The sequence below is a fragment of the Rhopalosiphum padi genome, chromosome 2 (assembly GCF_020882245.1).
Source record: "Rhopalosiphum padi isolate XX-2018 chromosome 2, ASM2088224v1, whole genome shotgun sequence".
In the NCBI taxonomy this organism is placed as follows: Eukaryota; Metazoa; Arthropoda; class Insecta; order Hemiptera; family Aphididae; genus Rhopalosiphum; species Rhopalosiphum padi.
This window is the reverse complement of record NC_083598.1, coordinates 42,934,952-42,961,931: the sequence shown is the minus strand read 5'-3', so window position 1 is coordinate 42,961,931 and position 26,980 is coordinate 42,934,952. Positions and strand designations below refer to the sequence as shown.

The following is a 26,980-nucleotide window of genomic DNA, read 5'->3' as shown; positions in this document are numbered from 1 at the left end:
ATTTCTATTTTTGCGTCGTGATTATATCACATTTTTTTGTCGTTTAAAAACACGTCTGAACAATAAAAGAATAGTTCTAACGACACTGATAAAATAGACTAAAAAATGCTATTTAAGGGATTCATCTGTTAGACAGTGTGTCAGTGTTGACGTTTCGTGACTTGATGAGCACTTGTGGCGAAACAGAAAGTAATATGATGAAAATTGTAAGTTTTTTTGACCTATACCTATATACAACTATATTAAAGTATCTCTATTTTAAAACAAACGTCCGTCTACTTCACTTCTATCTGTTGTGTTAACGTTATTTGTGATATTTTAGACGATCGCGACGTTAGTGCAGGTGTCCGTCTTTTTCGTAATGCAGGTATCCGTAGAACCGTGCAACGATAAATACATCAAGGATATGATAGTGAACGTTTGTGGAATGGTTGGATTAAAACGCTCATTCGACGATAACAGCAATCCTGGTTTGTTGTTCGGGTTGAGTATAAGGAGAATGTTGGACGACACCGAACGCGAATTCGAACACCTGTTTGGAGACACCGCCGAAGCAAAGTTTCAACTGAAAAAATCTAACGAGAACAAACCAAAAGGTATTTATTGCGATGTGCTCCGCTAATCGTATGGTAATGTCTGTACGTTCGGGATAGTAATCCTATGAGTTATACAAACTTTCACAAAAAAAAAATCGGAAATAGTTGTTAACTCGCGAAAACACAATTAGGTACGTACCAGATTGTTTAAGTTTCGTGGTTGTTTTTTCGACAGACCAGTAGAAAGATACTACTATAATTGTCGTTATCGATCAGCGTTGATTTTGTTTAAAAAAATGAATCGAATTCGGTTAGCAGCACATTTCATGGGACACGTGCTCGAAATTAGGATTTGGATAGAAATATGTACAATTCCGTCAAAATACGTAATAATTTATTAAGCATTTATAGAATTGTGAACTATTATATATTTTTAAATTTATTACAGCATTACTTCATGTCTGGGCAGTTTTAAAATAATGTACAATATAACGACACGCTTTGCTATAGGTACTTACCTACTCGTATTATTCTTACAGACAATAAAACTAAATCGGCCTCCGGTATTATAGAAAATTCAAAAGTGTAGTCAACTTAATGAATATCGTTTGTACGAAAAATGATAATTTAAATAATGGCGGAAGTCTCAAGATCTTACGAACGATATTTTTTTTAATTATAACAACAAATTAAAATAAATGTTGGAACCTGGGTTTTCGTAAATTTTTTTAAATTCTCAGCAATGAATGTACTTATTAATTTTACCTATTGATGTGAGTGTGTGTTATTATTTTTTTTATTTTTGTGTTTGTTTATTTATCATTACTTTCGGAGGTAGTAAGAATGCTGAGATTTTTAACTTTTGGGTTTGGTTTTCGGTTGTAAATGGTCAAAAGTAAAACATTCTCAGTGTTTTTTAAAATAACTGGAAAAAATTAATGAATTACAGAAATCTTTACGCAAAATTGGAATTTAACAAAATTAATTGGGTTTTTTTTTTTTTTGTGTAACTCAAAACTGAATTATGTATACATATATGAATTTTTGGTACGTTATTTTAGCATCTGTACTTGTAAAATCATACATTTCAATAATGCAATATTATCATACACAGATAAAAAACATTTTAAAACATTTATTTATACGATCAGGATTTAAAATAAATAAAAAAATTTAAATAAATTCAACAATTTTAAGGGTATTTTCTATATTTTCCTAATTTTTTTAGTGTTATTTTTTGTAGAAGCTAAATTTATTTTATTTTCTGGTCCATAAATTAAAGTTATCATGTGAAAACTAACTTAATGTTAAATAAATTGGAATAACTAACTAACTTAATGTTGATAATTTATAAAATAGTGATAATTGATTACGAAAATTGTCGCGAGGGAATACGTATTTGTCATTAATTGTCGTCATCATTATTGAAAATAGATTTGGACGATTTGGTGTAATTAATTTGATTATTTTATCATTTTATCAAAATTTTTTTTTATTTCTGGAAATCTTCGAGTTTAATTCCCGGACAATACTGCCTTTATCTTAGAACACAAGGAGTCAAAGACCTTATACTTAAAACCGGTGCAGTCTCGGCCAAACCGTGACGTATGCCGTCTTAATGCTATTATTAATAACTGTTAATATTTAGTAGCTATCAATTAAAATGAATAACAAGTAGTTTGTAAATTTTATATAATATACATATTATAAGTATCTCCTGGAACTCGTAGGCCTACAATTTGCACCATATCTTAGAAATTATGAATTACTTATTATGGATATATCCATCTCGAAAAACAGTCTGCTTAGATATAATGCATATTTTTCGTGAATTTTGATTTGAATGGATAGCTTTATCCAAGTTTAACTATGTATACAATTTTTTAATTGTATTATGTTATACCCGAGAAACTATTGGCGTTGATTTTACGTAAAATTCACGTTTTTAAATTTTTTTTTTTTGATTATTTTGAAAGTGGTTACTGGTAGTAATTTTTACTATTGACCTTTCCTAAGTACTAACTAAATTAAACTTTTTAACAGAAACTATTTTTAAAATTGAATATTTAAGAATTTACGAGTAGAACAAAAGAATATAAAATAATATTGCTTTGCTCAATAACCAAATTCAAATTCAGAACACGTTTGCATTTCAATTTTTTTTTTACACTGATCAACTATATTAATCAATATTATCAACTATAGTCTATTTTTCTCTACACGCAATACTTTTTTTTAGTGTATGATTACACAATATATTTTCTTATATTCATCTTATAATTTTTAATTATTATAAAGGTCAATGACAGACCCTGGACTGAATACTGGAGTTGAGAGTTTCTAAAAAAATACTACTTACTGAGCAAAAATAAACTTAATAAAAAAAGTGAAAAGGTACATAATATTTTATTAAACAACTTATTAATAAAATGTTGTATCATATTATGTCTACACAACACATTACTATATTTAACATAATATTTAATAATCAAACCAACTGCAGTTATGGTACCTAAAAATTAGAATACTAATAGGTAATACAAATAGCTTTGCATATTCTGAATTATAATTTTATATTACAGTTTTTAGTCAGGGGCTAAAATACTGTGTCCCCTGAAAATCAAACTGTGTTCCAAGTTTTTAGTTTTCATTGCAGAAATAAGTAATAACAAGCATTTAGGAATTTCAACACAATTTAAAATATTTTGAACTTATACTTGTATTTATTTTATGTATCATGAGAAATAATATTAATGTGTAAGGTAAGTGGTACCTAAAAGAGTGGGGATTTTGTGAGTTACCAACTCCACAGGTTTTTTTTGTTATAGAAATCTGTCAAAGCCCAAAGGTCACAGTTAAATTAATAGTGTGTCCCTTGAAATCAGATGTATTTTAGGCCGTGGTATTAGTGTTAATAATAGCTGATATTATTCCCAATCGTTTCAAAAATAAGTGAAATACATTTATTTATTGATAATTTTGCCAAATATCATGAGAAATTAAAAAATTTGGTGGTGATAGGTAATGGTGATGGGGGGGAAGACGTGATCCCTGACTGAGTCTCTTGGATCTGCCGCAGATATACGTATATCCGATATTTTAATAAGTATTTATTAACAGTACTAAATTGAAAAAATTGTAGTTCTTACAAATGTCAATGCTGCAGTAGTGCAGTGATATCGTATTCTTCGTTTGTATAATATATTAATATGTATTAATTTTAATTTGTTTTTTGTTTAGAATTAAACGTTACTCCACTTCAGCTTCCAATTCACTTACCAGGTTTCAAAGACAGATCGAGACACGTGAAAAGACGTATGATTCAAACATTCTAGTATTAATTGCATATTAATCAATTTTTTGAAAATTAATTTCAGGCGATGATGTCGGAAAGGCCACGATTATGAAACGGGAAGTAATGGCCAAGCTCAAAGAGTGTTGCGTCAAGAAGTGTACTCCCAAAGATTTACGTCATATATGCGAGAAAAAATAAACAATATAACCAATAACATTTTAACATACCTTGTTTTATTATTAAATTATGGGTAATAATTATTATCAGTAGTCAGTACGTATACATAAAAATACACAAATAATTTTTTGTATTTTTTTTTTAAATATTATATTATATTTTATGTTCCATATAATGGAGCGAATATATAAATTGCCGTAAAATCACAGACTTGTTTTTATAATAATTTTCTAAAAATCGTTATTTATATTATATTCACCGACAATCGTATATCGTGAACTAAAATCGTGCAAACTTAACACAGGAACTAACGACTTATTATACTTATAAAAATTAAATTAAAATTAACACAGCAGGACTTTAGTCAATATTTTGTTTTTAATTCTTCGGTTTTGCGCGGCGCTTTGTTACAAAGAAAAATAAAACTGTACATGAAACGTTATACACGACATATTGTATACGTATAGTGTAAAACCAAACAGTGATAGAGATTTCGATGAGTGTTGACAATGGAAAGTCAAAATGGAAGACGAGCTGCAGGCGCCGCAGTGTTATTCCCGAGTTTCAGTGTTGCGTGGTTTTAGTAACGATGACCGATGGCATTTTGTCAAAATATGGTGTTACAGTTTTCACTCGTCCTGGCACCGGGTCCTGGACGATCACCGCCTGGAAAAACGAAAAAACAAATAATTATAGATTAAGTATTACTATTATAGAATGAAAGACGGGTCGCGTTGTGAAAAACGAATTTATAGCTAGGCACCTATAACATATGGACGAATAATAATGTATAATATGATTGTATAACGTCGAAACACTATACCCGGCCGTGAGTATAATTAGTTATCATACGTACGGAAGGGTATCTTATATTAATATTATTAATTAGTGTAATAGTGTTACACGCATTCACTTGTGCGTCTAACGGTTTACAGATGCATCTGCATTGTGCATGCATAAAGCATAATAATAATATGCAGAGTGTGTCTCGAGGATTCGACATTTTATGTTGTTCAAGTCTCCCCCCGCACATGTTTAAACGTAAATGTAAATATACAATATTTATAGAGTTTAGAAAATTCACGGGGCTAGATTTTAGTATAATATAGCTGTTTTAGCCTGTTTGTATATGTATATTCGAGTATATTTAGAGTGACCCTCTGCAACGCCGTCTATCACACGGTACACTAGCTGGTACTCACAATTTTATCACGGTACAACTGCAATGACTTAATGTATGGTCGGTTGGTAAATTGATAATTTAATAATATAATTTATACAGGTAAGTGCATTGAAGACGGTTAAATCTATAATGCACTTATTTCACTTGCACTTATGCCGAATGCACTCAGCTCAAATGGTTCCTTTTCTTTAAATATGATTTGATTTCATGGCCTGTAGGCCACGAGTGTTTCATTAAATTTTAGTGAATCATTAAATTAATAATTTTTTTAGAGAGAGTGGTCCTGTATATATTTATGTCTGTTATATTCAGGGCACTGTCTGTATGCATACACATATCTATAACTATAGCCTATAGGATTGTCAACGCGAACATATTACGTGTTTAGCAATATTCCCGTGTAATAGATTCATCAGGTCTTCCCGTTCCCAACACACCCTGCACATCGCAATTTATATATGTATATAATATAATATGTATAGTCCTATAGTATAATATATATATATTATTATTGTTATTATGTTTATACACAAAACAAAAATACATTATACACTTCGTGTACCTATAATAATATTATATTTATAGAGAATCGAGCGCCGCTATTTAGCGATTCTGATTGGTCGCACATTACTTTTAGGTTGGTACATTTATACATATTACTATTATCGTCGTTGTTATATTGTATTATTAGAGAGTGGTTGAATTATGTTATTATTATTATTGTCGTTTGGCTTACTTCTTTCTTTGGGACGTACGAGACCGTGTTGTATTTAATAGTCTTAATGTTGTTTTGCCTACCGAGCTCTCTAGAATTGGGTATAATACTATTAGATTTCGTTTTGGCAGTCGTGTGCTCAGTCTGCAGCAGACTGTTGCTTTGGCTTTGGGACAGTGTGTTACTCGTGGGGTCTTTCTGGGGTTTCACGTTTTTGTCTACCAAGGGTTTCTCTACAGACGCGGACGGTTCCAAAACACTCCGAGTATCAGACCTGTAAATCATCGTAATAAGATATATATGTGTTTTAGAAATGAAGCTATAAATGTATTTGTACAATTGTTCATAGGTCAGACGATAATACAATATTGTATTGTAGGTACAAGACCGCGTTCATTTAGAATTTGTAGATGTACGAAATACGAAGTAAATTAAAAGTAAAATACGTACAAATTTGGACCGTATGAAACGGTTATGTATCTTTGATTTTTGTGTCAATATTTCCACTCGTTCACAAAAGTATATCATGTAATAATAAATTGTATTGTGCATACATAGTGGTGAGTGGTCTATCGACTTATCACGAGGATAAGAATACAAAAATAATATATGATATTTGTGTGATTGTTGATGAGAAATGAGAATGAGTGTAAAACAGAAGCAGACGAAATAAAATAATACAATGTACTTAGGTAGACAATAATATACAGAAATAACAAAAAAAGAAACCGTAAGACTTATATTATCTGACGTGGCATAATTATTATGTGATACATTAATGTATGAGAGTTAATGCGTGGTGCTTAAACATATGTATGTGTGTATTATGTATGGGTATACGTGAACATGAATGTGTTATTATAACAATGTAATTGGGACGATTAAAATATGATTTTAATAATATATAATATATATATATATATATATTAAACAGCCAATCAGAATCCCTTTTATATACGTGACTCCAGATGCTTATATAATAATATATGTTATATACTTAATGGTATATATAGTTGCAGTGATTATATTATAGCGTGTATTCGATAAGACTTGCAATAAGTACCAGGTAGTGTACCTATATACAATAATACAATAGTTTAATATATATAATATAATATTGTCATAAGATTTAATTTTATTCGCTGCTATAACGCAACACTAGATTTTTAACATTTTTATATCTTTACAGAAATGCGTATTGTGGCACGGCAAATTTTTTTTTGTTAAAGAGATTTGCATTTCCGCCACGTGACGCGTTTGATGATAGAGGTGATTATTATTAGGAACACCTACGTAATATAATTTGTCGCGTTCGACTAATGCCGTAAAATCAGTTATCGCGTAGGTATAATAATAGTTGTCAATTTTATCAACGCTGTCCATTAAAATGTATCGACTAACGCGCGTGTCGTTTTTTTAACTGCCGATTTATAGAAGAATAAAAATGATCGCAATCGATTGTTCCCGCAGTGAGTATCCGATTTCATTTCGAACAATTTATTATTTTATAAAAACATAAAAAAAAAAAAAAAACAGTAGCTATTATTATATTTACAACTTAGATGCTATATATGTACGCGTTTAATAACGGTTATACAATATTATAAGCCCTGCAGTTCTATTTCATCGTAATAATATTATATTTACGATGATAACAACCCAGGAAATCGAATGAAAAGATAATGTTATTTTATAGGTATACTATTTGTAATAAGATCTAAATATTGCAACAGCGATGCGTATTAATTCCTACTAAAATACTGTTAAGAGGAAGTGCATTGATGTACTGCAGTAGAGTTGCAAAAACTTCCTGTCTCGATTCAGCGAACAATAATATTATAATACGATGTGCGTGTTTTTTTACTAATTTTTTTCCTTTGGATTATGTTCGGATAACTTTCGTGAATGGTTACATTCGGCTAAATAGAATTTTACGCTTGGGTTCTTATAATACTCGTAGTATGTTATGCCCATTGGTGCCACTAGAAATGAAAATGCGTTAGGATGCCAATAAACTACCAGACTTAATAGTTAATATACTATATAATGTTTATGTCATTCTGATATGATTTGATTTTTTAGAGCGCCTAGTAAAAATTGGTCCCGAATTTTCAAATTGTACGTATACATATGAATAACTTGCAAGTTTGTTTTAAATTATATTTAGTATCATTCAACAATGTCCGCACAAGAGAGCACGATTAGAATATACGATTTCCGCGTTATACCTTCTATAGGTTAGTTTTGTATTCCAAACATATTTTTTTTTTCATCAAATAATTTGTACGATTAAATTATATCAGTTGGAGGATATCTACACACAAACTATTCTTTTGTTTTAGCTATGCATATACTTATTTGTATTTAAACATAATTTATTTTTAAACAATTAGTGTAACCATGTTTATGCCACAAGCAGGTGATATTTATATTGTTAGTTGATATTTTGATATTTTTTAAGCTGAGTTTCTTGCAACATTCCCAGAAAGACGCATACATGACGTTTTCCATTAGGTCAATTCAGATAGTATATTAATATCATGTTATCAATTAAAAAAATGGCATCGTAATGGTGAGGTATTTTTTTTTTTTTATAAATTATTCAATTATATTAAATATTTGCTTACTACGGTATAATAAATAATTATACATGTACCTATAGTATAATATAATACTACATAAGTAATAGTATAATATTTATTTTACCAATTCAAATTTTCAATATTATACTATTACTATAGCTAGGTAGTCTATTCAGAAATTGTCCTTTATATACGGTGTCATATGTTATTGTAATCAGTGGTACGACAGTACGTAGAGTATAGCTAAAGCTGCGCTGAGGGGGCGAAGCCCTTCACCGAAATTTCAGAAAAATTACAATAATTATTTCTATGTTCTGTGAATATACTTACAGATGTTACTGTCTATTTAAGTTGTGATTTGTATGATGGTTACCGAAATAGTCATGCATGTCATCATTAAATTCCAATGTTATGTATAAGGGATTATAGTCAACCCTTTCCTGCATTATAAATTATCACCAACCCCCCTCTAAACAAAATCCTGGCTATGAAACTGATACAAAAACTTATCCCGCTACCCAGCTGCATATTTCAGCCGTGAACGCGTACGCTGCAATTAATTGGAACGACCAAGGTTAGGTTAGGTTAGGTCGAACAGACTTACGCAGTTTCAGCGAACAAGCAAACTTATCAATACATATATATATTATTAAGCGTTGATATTAGTCATGTTTAGACGTTAGTTACAGTATAAATTATGATTTGTGATGATAATATAATGCGATTTTGGTTAGATATTATACAGGCACAGAATATAATACAATATTATAGCCATTCATCGGCGCGCGAGTGGAAACGAGACACGGAAAATACAGTCGACGATAGTGTTATTTTATAACACTATCGTCGCGCCTGTAGGCCGTGTATATTTATATTGATTTATTGATTCGTATTTCGATATCGTGAACAAATGCAGTTAAATGTTTTCTTTAAGTGTAGGTACCTTCGATTTTCCCAGCAGTAGGATTTTAAGTGTTTTGGAGTGCAAGTGTTCTCGCAGCACTCTTCGACTATTACTCTTTTTCGACGGCGGCTTGGGACTGTAACATCTGAAACAAAAAAATAAATAAACAAATGTATCGACTACACTTTGCAAAATTGCAAAGTTTAAAAAATGGAATATTATAACATAATAACTTTATATTATAATGCGATAATCAACAATAACAATATTAACAATGTTCGTTATTGTAACAGGACGTATTATATATAATATATATGTACCTAAACATATTATAGAGGCGCTCGTATATTATAATAATCATATAATAATAACTTAACGTCATCATATCCGATCGTGGTTATAGACTAATTGCTAGATATTAATTTAATATGGTCAACTTTTGCTCTAATTTTTGTCCACGTTGACGAATTTGTTTGAAATTGCACTAATCTCCTGATCGCTAGGTGTTGATTGTTTTCAGCAAGTACGTTACAACACTAACAAAATACGTTTTTATGCATTCCATACAATATGCCGAAATGCATCACGCGTAGCAAGTAAAAAATATGTTATGTTTTTAAGTTTAATTTTGGGTCAAAAATGACCGCAGAAGGTCGTATTGCAGTGCAGGCGAGTATAAAATATTTGCTTAGAAAACTTAGGCTTATAGAATAAAAAATCATTTTTCTAATTAAAAAAAAGGTTGTGTTGTCAAAGAAAAATTCACTGGTTTTATGGAATTGAAATTAGTAACGAATACTAGTATATTAGTCGTACAATATGACGTAAGATGCATTTTTGTGCTCATAGTTAAAAAAAGTTAAAATATGCGAAATAAAAAATAGATCATTTGTACCAATAATAGACGAGTTGTTAACCACATGTCTATTTTGTATGACAGTGTAACAATCTACGGTTCTCGCTGAGAAAACATTAATTTTACGGAATCTACATAGAATTATTATTATATTATAGTGGATTCGGACTTACCATCACTCGCCGGATGGAAATTGTATCCATTGCTGCAGATCAACGCCAATACGTTGGCGAGTTGTGATCCACAAAAATGCCTCGGCGTGTCCCACGAAAAATTTATGATTGGTGAGCTGCTAACGTGGCTGGCCAGCAACATAACTATTACCAATACCACAGCTGAGTTCATTGCAAATCACACCTGAAACACAAAACGGTAAACATATTATTAATATTATATTATATTAAATTGTGTTCCAACTTAACACTCTGTTCGCGCGCATATCGCGCCCTGTTCAAGAAATTTGGAAACTTATGTTATAGTCGTTATAGATAAAAAAGTTGTGGATATAAAACGGTTTCTAAACTTTTTGACCGCCTTTTATATAGGTCGGGTAAAAAAATATACTCATTGGATATGTAAACTTGGTCTATCACCGTGTTGTATATATATGATTTTCGTTACATTTTTGCCGAGTTATATTGGAGCGAGTTGCAGTAGCACGTATTATAGTTGTCGAGCAAATCGTACGCGCTCTGTAGTTGGTTTAAAATAGTTCTGCTGAGACTTGATAAAAATCGTCGATGTAAGAATATGTTGTTATAATAATAAGTAAATTATATTATACTCGTGGATTGGCGTGCAAATTCGAAATAATAATTGTACAATTATACTGTAATAATAATATATTATACATGTCGTCTCGTAAAAATACGATCTGTAAGTACTTGCGAAATAGGAACAGTGATGACAATTATTGCGGGCAAGTACCTTTTATGTAGATATTATTACGAATTCGTGTTCGTTCCCACCGCGCACAGACATAAACTAGATTACAGCTTTATGGTTCCCGCGGAGTAGGAATAATTAATATTTAATAATAAATGGTCGTTACGAATGGGATATTGGTGTTTATTATATATATATGTACAATTTATACGCGGAATTCCGATTAATATTGACCTATGTCCTATTGCTTATATGCGTGGGCTATTTCGTCAACTTTTTAAAAACAATAACAAAACTATGCGTGCCGCGACGACGGTAAAGTCCATTTCGGGCGCGTCTCGGTTGCAGCTTTAACACACATTATGACCAGCAATGACGCATTAAGTGTTGTTTTGACGAAAACGTATTCTCAGACGACAGCGAAAAATCCACAGGTCGACGCTACCTCTAACCTAACCGCCTTAGGTCTTGAGAAGACGTCGTATCCGCATAATGTGATGTCTCCGTCTTACACACGTACGACACGGACAAAACGCGTTTACGCAGTCTGAGTAGAACTCGCTCGATTTCGGTTCCAGACTAAACATACCAATTATAAAATTAAAATATTGCAACATTTTGGAGGGCAAGACGATGATGAGTTTTTTCCATTATTCCCAATATAACGTTCATTATATCGTTTAAAAAAATAGCGAAAATTTCAAAATTTTTAATAATCTTTAACTTTTAAAAATTAAATTTTTTTTTTTTAAAGCTCATCGTCTTGCTCTCCAAAATATTGTCATGTAAACGCGTTTTATCTATGGCATACTTGTGTAAGACGACGACAACACATGCTGGTGCGACGTCCTCTTAAAGTCTTAACGTAACCTATAGGTACTTTCCGCGTGAATACGATAGCTGTTATAAACGTCAGTTTTCCGAAAACCGTACTCATTGATTTGATTTGATATTAGTTTTTGTAGGGGCTAGAAGATACACCTAAAAATATGCTTTTAAATCTTTTGATTGCGGTTATTTATATAATATTATTGCTGAGTACTAAATATAGGCTAATATTAAATTATGTTTATTATTAAGTTTGTATTTGTCGTTAAATGGTATATCGATAAGACCTTCAGCAGTAAAAGAAAATGCCTTAAAAAATCAATTGTTATATTAAAAATATGTAAGTTTATAAATGTTTAATAGCGGGATTCCTCAAATGTAATTTTTACTATTTTTTATAAACATGTAAGCTGTTCTGTCTCTTTTACATGTGTATATGCCACGTAAATGTGTAAAAGTTTTCCGTAATGACCGTAATCGAGATAAAGATAACAGATGTCTGTGTCTTTTTAAGTATAACATACGTATGTACAGCGGAGTGGATATGAAATAAGAAATATTTTCAGGGCCGACTTAAGCCTCTAAAGTTATCATTTAAATGTTCATCAACCTGTATTCTTTTCTTATTTTTCGAAGGGCTTTTAGGTGTAGGGGGCTTAGCCCCCAACACCTCTACTGATTGAGCCTGTGAGCGTATGCAAACCGTATCATAATAAATAAATTAATAATATTATGCGCGTTACATTTTACATAATAACGATACGTACATGTATAACTACTCTTATGTTGACATTGATGATATAAAATCGATCTTTGCTCCTAAGGATACTGCACAATACGAGGTCGTAAGAATTGGTGACATAATATAATAATAATAATGCTATTTTTTGAACAACATAATATAGTGTTGTTTCTATAATAACTTTCACGACAAACACGAATATTATATGATATTATATGATATATTTTTGTTGAGTAATGTGTTTCAAATATTTGACGTATGGAAATCGATAAATTATTGTATAATGCTGATTATGTATAATATATTAATATGTGAGTGGAACAATCGATTTTCCTTTAAGAAAATGTCACAATACAACGGAATATAATCAACGTCGATCAGTGACATTAATTGTATACGAATTGCACGAATATTATTTATTTGTGTTCTTAATTTTTTTACTACACAATCAAGGTCATCAGAACATTATTTTAGTATTGGCTAAGGCTTTCGAAGGTAAAACCAATAGTATGTCAAAAAATAAACCATTCCAAGGACGGATTTGTGGATTATATTTATTATAGCTACTAGTATTGCGGGTTGGCGGGAAGAAATTATTGTTGTTCGGTTAGTCATATCGATTCGTGACATCCCCGCGCCGGTGATGGGGCTGGATCAAACAAAAATCGATGGAAGTATACGCGGAAATACAATATTGAATATAGTTGTAATATTATATTATATTAGGGGTTTTTTTGGGCGGGGGGGAGTTAACGATATTTGCATGCTTGAATTTGAGTCAAATGTGTTTTATATCTGGAGCGAGGAGTTCTTTTGAAATTAGAGATATATTTAGGTAAGATATTTTTTTTATTATGTTTATTTATTGCTATTCGAATGCTTTTCCAACCAAGGAAATAGTTCGTTGCCTCTCGCGAATAATGACAACTTTTGATCGCTGTCGTTCTATTTAAAAATTGTTTGACGGTATAAATAAATAAATATATATTTATATAATATCAAAATGTCCCTCAAAAACCATCTCGCTTCGACGAGATAATGCATTAATACTTAACCGCCGTCTGTATATTGTTATACAATATAATAAAATATAATATAATATACAAATGAACAGAAATTCCGTTTCGTATGGCAATGGCCCGTTCAAGGGCGCTTTAGTTTCAATAAAAATTCGTTTACACGGAGCATTATTTTTATTGTACATCATTTATATATTGTATATGTGCATATAAATGTATAAAGGAATTATATGCGAGGTGCCCATAACGGCCGTAACCACTTGATAGATGAGGATTGATGATTTTTAAATTGTGTTACGCGGAAAGGTGTACCTATACGCGACCACACCGAATATATTAATTAATAATAAACGTACAGCTGCACCGCGGTAATACCGCCAAAAAGACGTCGCTCGTGCCAGCAGGGCGTCAGACGGTCTCGGGCACAAAATAATATAAAGCATAAAACAACCGCGGCGGTAATCATATGATTATTATAATAATATTTTGTTTGTTGTTTTCGCTAATTTTTTGAACCGTAGGGTGCTCTTGCGTTGGCTACTCCGTCACGCACACCGAGCTTCTAAAATTATAAAACCGTAGAGTGAGCATTTATAATAATAACCGAGTTATAAAATACTACAGTAAGATTTGAAATTTTTGGCTTAAAACCGAAGAATCGAAATCAATTTTTATAAAAGCTATTCATCTCGAGTTGTGTTTGACATACGAATTAACCGTTTTATCATGTGTTTCGATATTTGAGATCCAAGTAGGTATACCCTGGAAAGTCGGTCAAACAATTAAGTTCAACTGCAGCCTACAGGATTTTACAATGTATAGATACCTACAATCTTGTACGGGATCACAAGCCGAGTGTAAAAGATTGTTTCGTTCTCAGCGAAGGATAATAACCTGAAAGTGTCGCGATTCGCGTACATTAAAACGTCCGGCGTGATACGCGCGCGGCGGTCCTATTTATCGACGTCCCGTTTATAAATAAAATAATAATTATCAACCGGTTATGTCGGAGGTTATAATATTATCACGATATTATATTTAGAGGCTAATAATTTTATAAATGTTAATTTTTCGAGTACGTAAGTCCGATAAAATGAGCCATGAAATTTGGTAATCGGACTTTCGAAAGGTCATTCAGCTGATAATATTATATCGGTATAGTACTAAACGCGCGTATTATATGGTTTCAAGTTTGTCCTCAATTTAGCTCGGAATCGCATACAACCATTGCCTTTGTATGATGACTGTGCACTATCGTTTGGCGGTCGATAGTGATATTAATTATTTTTAATTCTCGTTCGTTATGCTTTTTGCCACAAATCAACATAGACAGAACGTATAATAAAATATTTAATATTAATCTATATAGTTATTACTGTTAGCGTGGGTCAATAAAAAAAAGTTTTCTTCCTACGACCGAGGTACTTATATAGATCAACGATTGCCGTTGTGTGCATAATGATTAATGAGTAATAATAATTATATGATACGAACGTTTAATAAGGGATGACGTTAAATTATAATATTATTAGCAAACATAGTTTGTATATAATTAAAGTTTCTGTACGTATTTAAACGAGTCGATATGACTGAATGTATACGTATTTAGATGTTGTCGTGCTTGGCTAACACCTAACCAATGAACTGGCCAACTCATCGTTTATAATATGATCGGAGTTGTAAAAATTCACTGAAAAATCTAGAGGAAGAAAAAATCGAGGGAATGTAAGACAGAGATCACCAATCAATATTTTTGGAAGGTCACTTCAGAAATATACAAAGCATTAGGAGCTATTACAACTGAATGTGTATGTTCACTTGAATAAAATAAAGGTAAAATCAAAAATGAAAATATCATTAAATTTGTCATTAAAAAAAAAAATTGTTGTGAGTGACCCAGATTAAGTTTGTCAACGGGCCGACATTTGGTGACCTGATCTATGGTCAACACGCTGTAGAGTGTAGACGAATTTAAGTCGAACATGGATTTATTATATCCTGCGCGGCGACGGTTTTATAATATTATATAACACCCGTAAGCTGTTATAAATTGGAATACAATAATACCAAACTTTTTTCGTATATGACTGAGCAATTCTCATGCTTGTGCAAGTACAATGTATACTAGTATACTCTTGATCACGGTACAATATAAGAATAAGACACACTAACGGCGAAAAATACGCATACAAATTAAACATCAACGTTTTCAAATGATTTATGCGGCAGTAATATTATGAATTTTATAATATATACATTATGAAGTTTTATATAATTTTATTATATATTTCATAAGTCACGAGTAAAATCAGTACCGGTTTTTACTTTAAGGGGGGGGGGGGAGTTAATGTTTTAAATAGGCACAAAAAAGAATGTATTTTTCTATTCTCTTATCGAAGCTTTTCCAAGCGTGAACTTGAATTTTATTCTTGTTATATACATATTAAAACTTTTATAAACATTTATTTTTACTGTAAATAATTGCCATAAATTATTATTTTTAATATTTACCTAGATATCAAAAATAATTAATAAAATTCTAAGAAGGGGAGGGGGTCACTGAGAATGATACAACATTTGACGAACTTTCTATGTCATAATATATGATTGGACATCTGTCGTAATTTGTTTTTCGATAATGGCAAAAAACACAGTTTGGCAATAGTGAATTCAAAATGAAGTCTCGTATAGTACATAATATTATTAATTCCTAATACACCGTATTAAATATTTATGTAATTATATAGATGAATGCTTGTTGAAATTTTAAATTAGTCTTAGTTGGGTCGAACAGCTTTTAGTGTTTCTAAAATTCTAACGGTGGAGTTTAACGAATTGTAAAACTGTGTTAATAATTTTTCAAAATTGTTCGGTTTGAGTAAAAAGAGTTTTTATTATTTAGTCTAATCGAAAATTGTTGAGATACTCAGTTGCATTGTTATTATTATATTTTAAACTTTATTCGACCTGTACCGTATTAAATAAGATCTTGGTTTATATACGGTAGGTATTTAATAGACATAATATAGTATATAGCATAAAAATATTATATTAGTATCAAGATATTATCATATTTAGGTGACGATGACCTCGCAAAATAATAAAATGCTGCAAATTTTTGACAACGTCATGCCTGCAATCTATTTTTAACTGAATAACATAATATGCATAATATTATTATAATACATATATAGGGTATACGAGTTTATATTGTAGGGATGATACAGTAATTATATATTATGCACAATGGTTTATAAAATGATTAGACGACAAAAATGAAAATAGAATATAACAATAGTAGTAATAATAATATTATATTACAAAATAAAAAAATAAGGGCTAAGAACAACATATTGTATATCAATTTAAATCATAATTTAAAATGTATTATGCGATTATGTAATCGTGACTCGATGATTGGTCTGTTTGCTCGGTAAACGTTTTTCAGTAACATAATATATATAATGTGTATATTATAGGTACTTTGTGGCTCGCATTAACGTCGTATTACATTTTATATAGAACACACACACAAACACACAAGCGCGATATTTTCACTCCAAATATTATACTGTGTAAAATAATATAGCCTTTATTTTTCCGGTGATAAGACGGAAGGAAAAAGAATAACTCTGCTCTCGTAATTGTTATCGTTTAGCGGCTAATATAATATTATACAGTAACGATGTGAACTTTGTGTCGCGGGGTCAAAGACGAGGAACCGCATAATTTTATGAAAAAAACATTTTAATTACAAATTATTAAAAACGTGTGATAATGGTTTTGATTTAAAATTTAAAATTATATATATATAGGTATGTATAGCTAGGTACTTACTATAAAATCATCATTTGTTGCAGTAAGGCAAGTTTCGCGAGCATATTATTAGAATATCGTTCTAGACGAAACACGTGTCGGCGATCCGAACACCAGAAATAGTAAAAAACGACTAAACAACAATTATTATTGAATTATACCCAATATTATACTTTATATTTTATCAAATCACATTAAAATGTTTTAATAATTTGATAATTTTTACAGCTGTGTGTCTGTGTATAATCGTCATTATCGTATAGTCTGTTACCTAATTATAATAGGTAGGTACGGTAAATTATATTCATATAAGTCTTTTACGATGAATAATATTATATATTTATGTAGGCATTGAAGTCGTAGTGTGGTTTTCGATTATAACGAAAATTGGGGATGCTAAAATTTAGGAGGAAGGACATAAGAGAATTGTTTACACACTGTTCTCCATTGAATACATAACAGCAAAGTGCACATCTACATACGGACATTAAATCGAATTTGCTTAAAATGTAAGTCGTTATAAATGCACCTTATTTTGATTCTTAATGACTCAATGAATCAAAATCTCATTAGTCGTATGCCGTACATACAAAGTCTTCTTTTAAATATTGTTTTCTACATTACATATTAATATTTAACCATTATGATCACTGGGTATAAAATAACTATATTTAGGTATTATTTTTTAATATTTTATTTCGAGTATTATATATAGTTTTAATACATATGTATTACTAAGTACTCTTATGTTTTAGTATCATGTGTCTTACCGGTGTCCCGATTGTATTTTTGTCTACACGAAAGTACCTATTCTATATGTTAAAGTAGTTGAAACTCTGTCGAGTTACCTTTGACTTGTCGTTTAATTATCATGGCGTTTCCTACGGTCAATAGCAAAATACGCTGTTTATAACATTAAGACAATTGCAAGAACGTAATAAATAACTCTTTGATGACCAATACAAAATAAAATATTAATAACTAAAATACAACGTAACAGAGTCCTATACGATATTTTGTATGACAAAGAATATCAATAAGATAATTTTTCATTTTTTCAGAAAATTGTCATTAAACTATAGAAAAGTTATTAAAAACAAACTTTGATTTTTAAATATAGGTACCCGTGTGATTGTATTTTATTTCCAGAAATTGTTTTTGATAAGTTACATAATATACCTTCACGGACAATACCTTAATAGGTATAAATAGTGGTATGTACCTACTTGCAAAGAGCTGATGTTTTGAATATAGTCCGTCGAGTGGATTAGACATATAATTTAGATGAATAGTGATTGAGAAATAACTGTTATTACAACATATTTCATCATTAAGAATTTGGAAACAATTTGAACATATTGTATTACTTACTGGAAAACGAAAATACATTTAGGTGTTATTTGTGAGTTGCATAAAGAATAGAATGGATTTCAACATATACTGTAGTTATAATATCATTGTATTTATTCTTTTTCATTATTTTATGATTAAAAGTAATCTAAAATATAAATTATGGTGTATAATATATCAAATAAATAGATAAAGACGATGTAATTTATAATATTATTGTTACTTTTGTTTAATTAAAAAAAATTTTATATCTGTACCCGTATTAGGTTTTATACCTAATATTTTTAAAATATTCATTTTAATAGAACTAATAATCTTTAATAGTTTTATTCAATCAATAATGACTAAGGTTGTCCATAAAAATAGTTGTATTTCGAAAGGCCTTTGGTTTTTTATTTATGTTTAAATTCTTCAAATGGAATTAAATTGTGAGAGTAAACTTGTAGGGGTAAACTCGTAATATAGTTCGATTATACGAAGCAAATCATAATATGTATAAAAAAAAATTATAAAAGCACGTTTACGATAACTGAAATTAATCAACGAATATTGTTTTATATAAATTGTAATATGAAGAAATCATAATATTACTGTGTATACAATAATTATAATAATATTATATTATATTATCATATTTCTTGTCGTTTATTTTCAGGGGATTTAGAAATACATACGCAACCATCCCGATTTTTGGAATATATTTAACATATCAAGAGTAACGACAACTTAATTCATGATTATTTTGTCAATTTATTACGTGAGTAAAGTTAATTTTTACAAGACTAATGCACAACTCTGTTAACCTCTGCAATTGTGGGTATACTCATGTTCATAATGTTATGATTATAACAAAGAAAGCATTCGTAAATATATTATATTTCATGCTAACAAAATATATATTTTTTATAAGTATTCAATTTATAATTCAACAATTTACATAAATATGTATCTGATATAATATAACAATTTGATTTACCTATCAAATTACATAAAAATAAATAACACCACGAGAATAAATAGAAATAAACACTTTGAGTGATTGCAGTTCTTGATAAACTGTTAAAAATATAAAACTCTCAAGATTATGTTACGAAAAATTGACTTGGTAATTTTTTCAAAAGTTATTTCAGGATTTTTTTAGCATGGAATGTATAATAGCAATAACATTACAAGCCAGACATCATAACCGAGGAATTTTATAGATGCTAATTTAGAATATTATAATATTATATTGTTATTTTTATTGAAGAGTGAAGAAGATTTATAAATAGTTGACCTGGATTAACTCCTAATGAATTAGAAATATTGTGTCTTTGAACTTCGCCTCGTTATTTTACCCACCATGTAAGAATTAAAATAGTTATAATCATTATTTTGTGACATTACAATGTAGAAATCATTAAAAAAAATCATTAAAATGTTTTTAATAGTAAATACCTATGTATAATATATATCATTACATACATTTTAAATATGTTAATTACACGAGTTATCCATTATTATTTTTTAATTGTCGCCAAATTTTTAATATAAAATACAATTTTGAAAAAAATCTTATCCTAGATTTAGAACAAATAATATTATGATAACAATAATAATTTAACTGAATGCATAATTAGATAAATACATTAACTTAATAGATCTTGGAAATTGCGATGCCCATTTAACAGGTAGTTTTGCGAAAAATATTTTGAGAGTGAGTGACGTTTCTACACATAATATGATGATTATGATTATTTTATTTTAGTTGGTAGATTTAAAACGAGACGACAAAAGTTCATGCCAAAGTGCCAAAGTTATGGTTTCGTATTATTTCATTGTCTCTAAATACGCAAATACGTTAATATTCATTAAATTTATTCGTCTAAAAAGTAAAACAACCATACTGCAAGTTCTTCAAATATCAAAACATAAGTTTAATAAGCTAAATATTTTTAGTTAAACATCTGTTTGAGTTTTTAAAAAATAAAATTAATATAAGTAATAAATTTACATCAAAACAATTAGTTTATTTATATTAGTTAACTAAACACTTTTATACGCATTTAATATTTTTTATAGGTATTAAAAACTAGTGTTAAACGTTGTATTTTAAATATATTTTTATTTGATAATTAACAAAATTAAAAATGAACACTTTTATATATGATTTATATAGAAAATAATCATACTTCACATAAATTACATAATCGGACTTCTCTGACCTGAAAACTTCAAAAACCAAATTTCTGATAAAAAAACTTATTTTTAAATTTTAAATTATAGTTACTCTTTAAATTTCTATTTTTATATAATATATTTGTTGTTGTGATGACAGTATAATCAAATGTTTAAATGATAATATCATCAATCATTTAATGACTTAAACAAAGATCTAGTGATATGAAACACCCCTTTTAAGAGGTCTGTTGGTCAAGAGTAAATTATTTACGTAGATTGTGCGCGATGTGTCTTTAATTTGTTTAGTCTGAAGCACGAGCCAATAAAGCTTATTACATGCAGAAACGAGGGAGTTGAAGGCCATAAGATAAATCTAATATTATTAACTTTTCAAGTCATTATAGTTAGTATTTTGTTAAATAGTGATACGTGTAAAATATTTGTGTTAAGCTAGAGAATAACTCGATCAAAGTCCCAGTGAAATTGTTTTCTACAACTAATTTTAGATTCTTAGTAATGAGCAATGAATATATTGGTTATACAATAATATGTATGATGTATCAAACCTTTTGGAGTAGTTAAAATGCTTCAGCCTATAACTATGAACATGTTTTTTGGTATACAATTGTATCTAGTACTTTTAAGTAAAAAAGTTTGCAGTACGTTATACGTTATATACTATGTAATGGGGAAAAATATAAAAATATATTATAGAAAATTAATTTTTGTTTTTGTTTTTTTAGTTTTAATTCAAAAATAAACATCCCATTTAAATATACTAAACTTGACATTTGCTCAAAATATTTATTTAGATAATATATATATTTTATAAATTTATATTAAAATTTTTTTCGATTTATGTTTTTTTCTCAATCAAAAATATTGTAAAGTTGTAATAAAGTGCTATAATAATAGGTGTTCATTCATCAATTAAAAAATAGCGATAATACATAGTCACTATTCTTATTTAAAAATAAATTATTTATAAACATATTAATAAATTATGAAATACTAATAATTTGAAAAAGATGCCGCCATTCTCTAATCAGAATCGCTTTTTGTATGCAATGATTATTATTGAATTCAAATTTTATACACCCATAATAAAGTCTTACTCAATGACGAAATTTACTCTAAATCTACTGTATACATTAGAATAAATTCTTCGGTTTCTTTTCATTTAAATTTGTAGATTTGTCGAAGTTAAAATTTTTTTAGGAAAATCGACTTTACAAAATCGTCAATTCAAATTTTTAAATAGCAAAAAAAAAAATATAAATAATAATAATATAATACACTTACTAAGATACGGAAAAAACGAATATGATAAAATAATAATTATATTATTGCAGTGTGTATAATCTGGTAAATAATACAATTTATTTATTTTTGAATCTGCAAATTAAATAGTCACGGTTGATCGATAAGATGGTTGCGAGTTGATTTAAATAAGCTGGTAGAGAATTACTGGATTCTTTGTAAAAATAAAACCCTTATACGTTCTTAATTTTTAACAGTTTGATTTACATTAAGAAAAAAAAAATAATAATACTATTATAGCAGACTGAGACGTTTCAAAAATTTGAAACTCGCGGAAAAAGAATGTGTCGTCCGAATTAAACACTTACAAATTATGCAACATTAAATAATTTGATCGAAATCCACGAGAAAAAAAACTAATGTTATCTACCCCGTATAACACCCACGAGATCTGTCGGCGTTTGAGTACCTATAGGGTATACACTATATTGCAATATACCCGATCGTAATGTCGATCGCGTAAAACTAAATGCACAACGCGTCGATGATCGAATAATACTATAATAATAATAATAATAATAATAATAATAATAATAATATAATGATAATAATAATAACAATCGCATATAAATTTGAAATCATTGCCGTTGTTATTTTTTTTATTACCTGTAATTCGTGGGTAATTATTCTAGCCGAGATCTAGAATTGCCGAGGTATCGGACAACGCGGTCGGTCTGAGTAGATGTACTCCGGTCTTGAGCCATTAACTAACTGACTGACTGCTGCACATGACCGGCGTTGTCGGCTTTCCGTCTGCTCTCCGTATCACCCTCTATTTATCCCATTATTATATTATTATTATCATCACCATCGCGGGCCGACGGCATGTATGCGCGTGTGTGTGTGTGTGTGTGCGCGCGCGCGAGCTCGTTCGCGTATATTCGCGTATTCGCACCGTAGTTGTGTGAGTGCGTGTTGTACTATTATTAGAACGACTTACTATTTAATATTATTATGCTCTCGAGAACAACGACGAGCGTTATGCGATTATAATAATCATCACTATAGGTGTAAATTGTAATAATATAATAAGCCAGCCAAGCCAGGTCGCACGAACAATCACTAAACATTTAGTATGAATTCAGTGCTGCGCTAACGGCCCCTCAAATGTGATTTAATGGCCCACAATTGGTAGGTACATTGATTTTTAGCAAACCATCGGAAAAAAAACATGTTTTTATGCAACTCAAAATTATAATACCTTTGAGATATTATTAAACTTTTTACGAGATTATAATTACATTATTTTTTTTTTTATTCGCACTTGCTCTTTCCAATTCCATTAGAAAATTAAATAGACTTGTTGGTCTGCCTATAGACTCGCCAATGAGTCATTCCAAAAAAGTTCAAATAAAATTTTAGAACAAAATATTGTTTACGCGATTGAAGACTATGAGATGAAATATTGAAGAACTGAAACGTTGAATCAGTAGCCAATAAGTGAAATTTACATTAGGTTTCGATCGACAGCTTAGTGCTGCAGTAGGTAATAACGGTCAGTAGACTACGATTTTACTTGTGCCTGCTTAGTGCTTGCACATAATTATTGAATGATACTACGTGTAATGAAAATAAGTGAATGTTTTACGTATAGAGTATCTTTACAGTATGCATTGGTTATTTTTATGCGCTTAAGAACTTAATATATTTTAAACCACGTTAGGTATATTGTATATTTGAGTATTTAAAATTTCATGTAGTAAGTATTTTGGACTATGAGAATAATTCTCTGTCTCAAATTTGGAACGTGATCTACAAAAATAGAGGCGCCTGATTAAAGTGTTGAGGTTTAAAAAAATATTTAAATAGTTAATAATAATAGTTCACTACCTATATGGTAACTAAATTAAAATTTAAAAAAAATAATATTAGAGAATTATTAATTTTAGAAATGCGTATATTATCTAAAATTTGAAAGTTTCAATATATACTGTTTACGTATACAAAAAAAAAAAATACGATTTTTGATTAGGTACTCCAGAAAACTATGTGGCCTAATGATTATGTAAATAACAGTTTTTAAATATAGACCACACATATTAATCTCTATAAAAATATTAACAAATTTATTTTATTTTTTGAATTCCGAATACAATCTTGGAATTATAAATATATCGTTGATTAAAATAATGATGCCATACGTAATTAGTCAATTAGAAAATCGTATAGTAAACCACATATACGTACAATATACATGTACACAATCAGACATATAGGTACCTATCAGACTTAAAGTCAAATTATCTTTCGGGATTATTATTGGTCAACGTTCTAGGCAATAACACTCATCGTATAAATTTATTTGCAAGTGCAATAATAATCATGAAACATAAATACATAATAATAAAACTATTTTATTTTTTAATTATTATTACCTAATATATTATATCGTTATTAGTTTATAATTGATGTATATTAGCGAGTTTACTTATCGCGCGTGCGAAACACCGTATAATATAGAAATTAGCCTCTGTACACGTTACTGTACCTACTACCTACTATATTATTAAACGTACATCATATTTCGACACGTGTGAGGTACATGCGGTAATCGGATATTTTGTTATTTCTGACATTAAATAATATTTCTATAATAAATTAGACTTCCGTGGCGACCTATCGCGCTGCTTAGATTAAATTAACTGGCCGAAAATTATTTAATACAAGAATAAAATATGATAATGTTCATCGTGGTTCCTCCCAATAATTACAAAGGTTAGGTTATTTTTTATATTAGAATTTAATATTGTTATATAATTATATATTGAAATATTATTAAATAGTTATATTATTATATATTATAATACCATTATATGATTATTATAATATTTATATTCATGAATATAAATAATTAAAATTATTACTTACCCGCTTAAATCTGAGTAATTATAAAATTTTAAATCGTTTATTAAATATAAAAATTATTTCCTGTAGCATAACTATCTATTTTGTTGTACATTCGATATGCTATTAGGTATATTATGTTTGTATTGATGAATGTACCTATATTGTCAATTATTTTATTATTTTAATAGTTTTAAATTAATCTAATCGTATATACAGAGTAATTCACCAAGCAAAATCTCTCCATTTTTCATTTAGTGATAAATTTATTAAATTTATATTTTTGTGAGTTTTAAAATTATACATATTTTTCGTACTACTTTGTGGTGATAAAAACTTATATTTTTAAAATTACAACTTCTTCTTTTTTTAATGTAAAAAGTAGATAATTTTACTGGAATCGTTTATCAATAACTTATTTCAAAAATTTGAATACGTAGTTTGAATGTTATTGAAATATTTATACTAAAAGTAATAGTCCTAAAAAATGGTTTCACAAAAGTATAAAATAGATATAATACTGCATCCAGTGTTTATTAAACTTGTCAGTGGTGGATTAAGTAATTTGCCGTCTACAAGCAGGACATTTGCCGTCATCTCAAATTATAATAAAATAATATTATAAATACATTGTATTTTTCAAGTGCAGCAAATTTGCAGTTTCAATCACCTGATTATTTTGCCTGTAGGGTAACCCGATACGTGACGTTGATACTTATACAATTTTTACAAATTATAAATGTTGATTGATTAGTATTAATTATTAAAAGTAATATTATAGATATGGAACTTAAAGGCAATAAGCACAGTAATGAAATAAATATTTAAATGTTATGAAATAACACATGAATACTCAGAAAATTGGTACATTGTTTTCAATTAAGAAAATGAGAAATTTGATGTATAAAATTACTTTGAAAACGAGCGGGTCAAGGTAATCAAAATATTGTATTATATGTTTCTTAGACCATTTGAAAAAGACGAAGTATCTTATTGTTGTTTTTAGTGTTCTATAAATTATCAAAACATAAAAATCTTAATTTTTATTATTTATTGATTTATATAATTTATACAAATCAGGTATACAAAAATAAATGTAATTGATATAATGTTAACGGTTTAACATTAAAAAACCTAATTTGGAAGAGCCATTCACTTCCTAGTGTTTTAGATAAAAAAAAGAAAGAATTATCAGGTGAATTGGTAATTGGTTACGACACCAGTATATCTTTCAAAGCTCATGAGAAGATTAACAGGAATTAGTTAAAATAAATTTTTAAGAGGGTATTTGAGTAGCTAATTATTATGCAACAGATTATTTTGGTCTCAAAAACTTTATTTTACTATTTATTTATTCAGAGGAATTGCAGATAATATCGTGTCTCAAAAAATTTATATTTATATTGAAAATGGTTAAGAAACTACAGACTTAGTCTTCGAAATAGGTACAATATTCTTGTACAATCAGTTTCTGTAGAGCTTTAGTTAACTGCATTATATCTATATATATGTCATACCACTTACTAGAAGACGCGATTAACAGTGTCCACACTGTTCAATGTTTGTGTATGTTAATAATAAATTTATACATTTGATAATTTGACCAAATATAATTTTATGTGACCTTTTAGGGGCTACACTACCCACACCACCCTTAATGGGTAGACTTTATAATAGATTATACGAAGTATAGCTTTCAAGAGTAATAAGCAATATTATTAATTTGTTTGTTAAGAAAATAATTTACATAATAAGTATAATACAATTT

The 26,980-nt window shown here is 29.1% G+C and overlaps 2 protein-coding genes across 2 annotated transcripts; one reads left to right on the top strand and one right to left on the bottom strand.

The window, feature by feature from the left end:
* Nucleotides 1-25: 25 nt before the first annotated feature.
* Nucleotides 26-4,371, top strand: LOC132919213 (uncharacterized). The gene is made up of 4 exons (XM_060980603.1): nucleotides 26-206; nucleotides 323-596; nucleotides 3,777-3,851; nucleotides 3,914-4,371. Exons 1-4 carry the CDS (start codon nucleotides 165-167, stop codon nucleotides 4,027-4,029), a joined length of 507 nt encoding a protein of 168 aa, XP_060836586.1. The 5' UTR covers nucleotides 26-164; the 3' UTR covers nucleotides 4,030-4,371.
* Nucleotides 4,368-23,133, bottom strand: LOC132919212 (uncharacterized). The gene is made up of 5 exons (XM_060980602.1): nucleotides 22,975-23,133; nucleotides 10,422-10,605; nucleotides 9,432-9,537; nucleotides 5,928-6,180; nucleotides 4,368-4,674 (listed from the first exon to the last, which is right to left on the bottom strand). The coding sequence occupies exons 2-5, from the start codon at nucleotides 10,591-10,593 to the stop codon at nucleotides 4,573-4,575; spliced, it is 633 nt and encodes a 210-aa protein (XP_060836585.1). The 5' UTR covers nucleotides 10,594-10,605; nucleotides 22,975-23,133; the 3' UTR covers nucleotides 4,368-4,572.
* Between the last annotated feature and the right edge of the window lie 3,847 nt (nucleotides 23,134-26,980).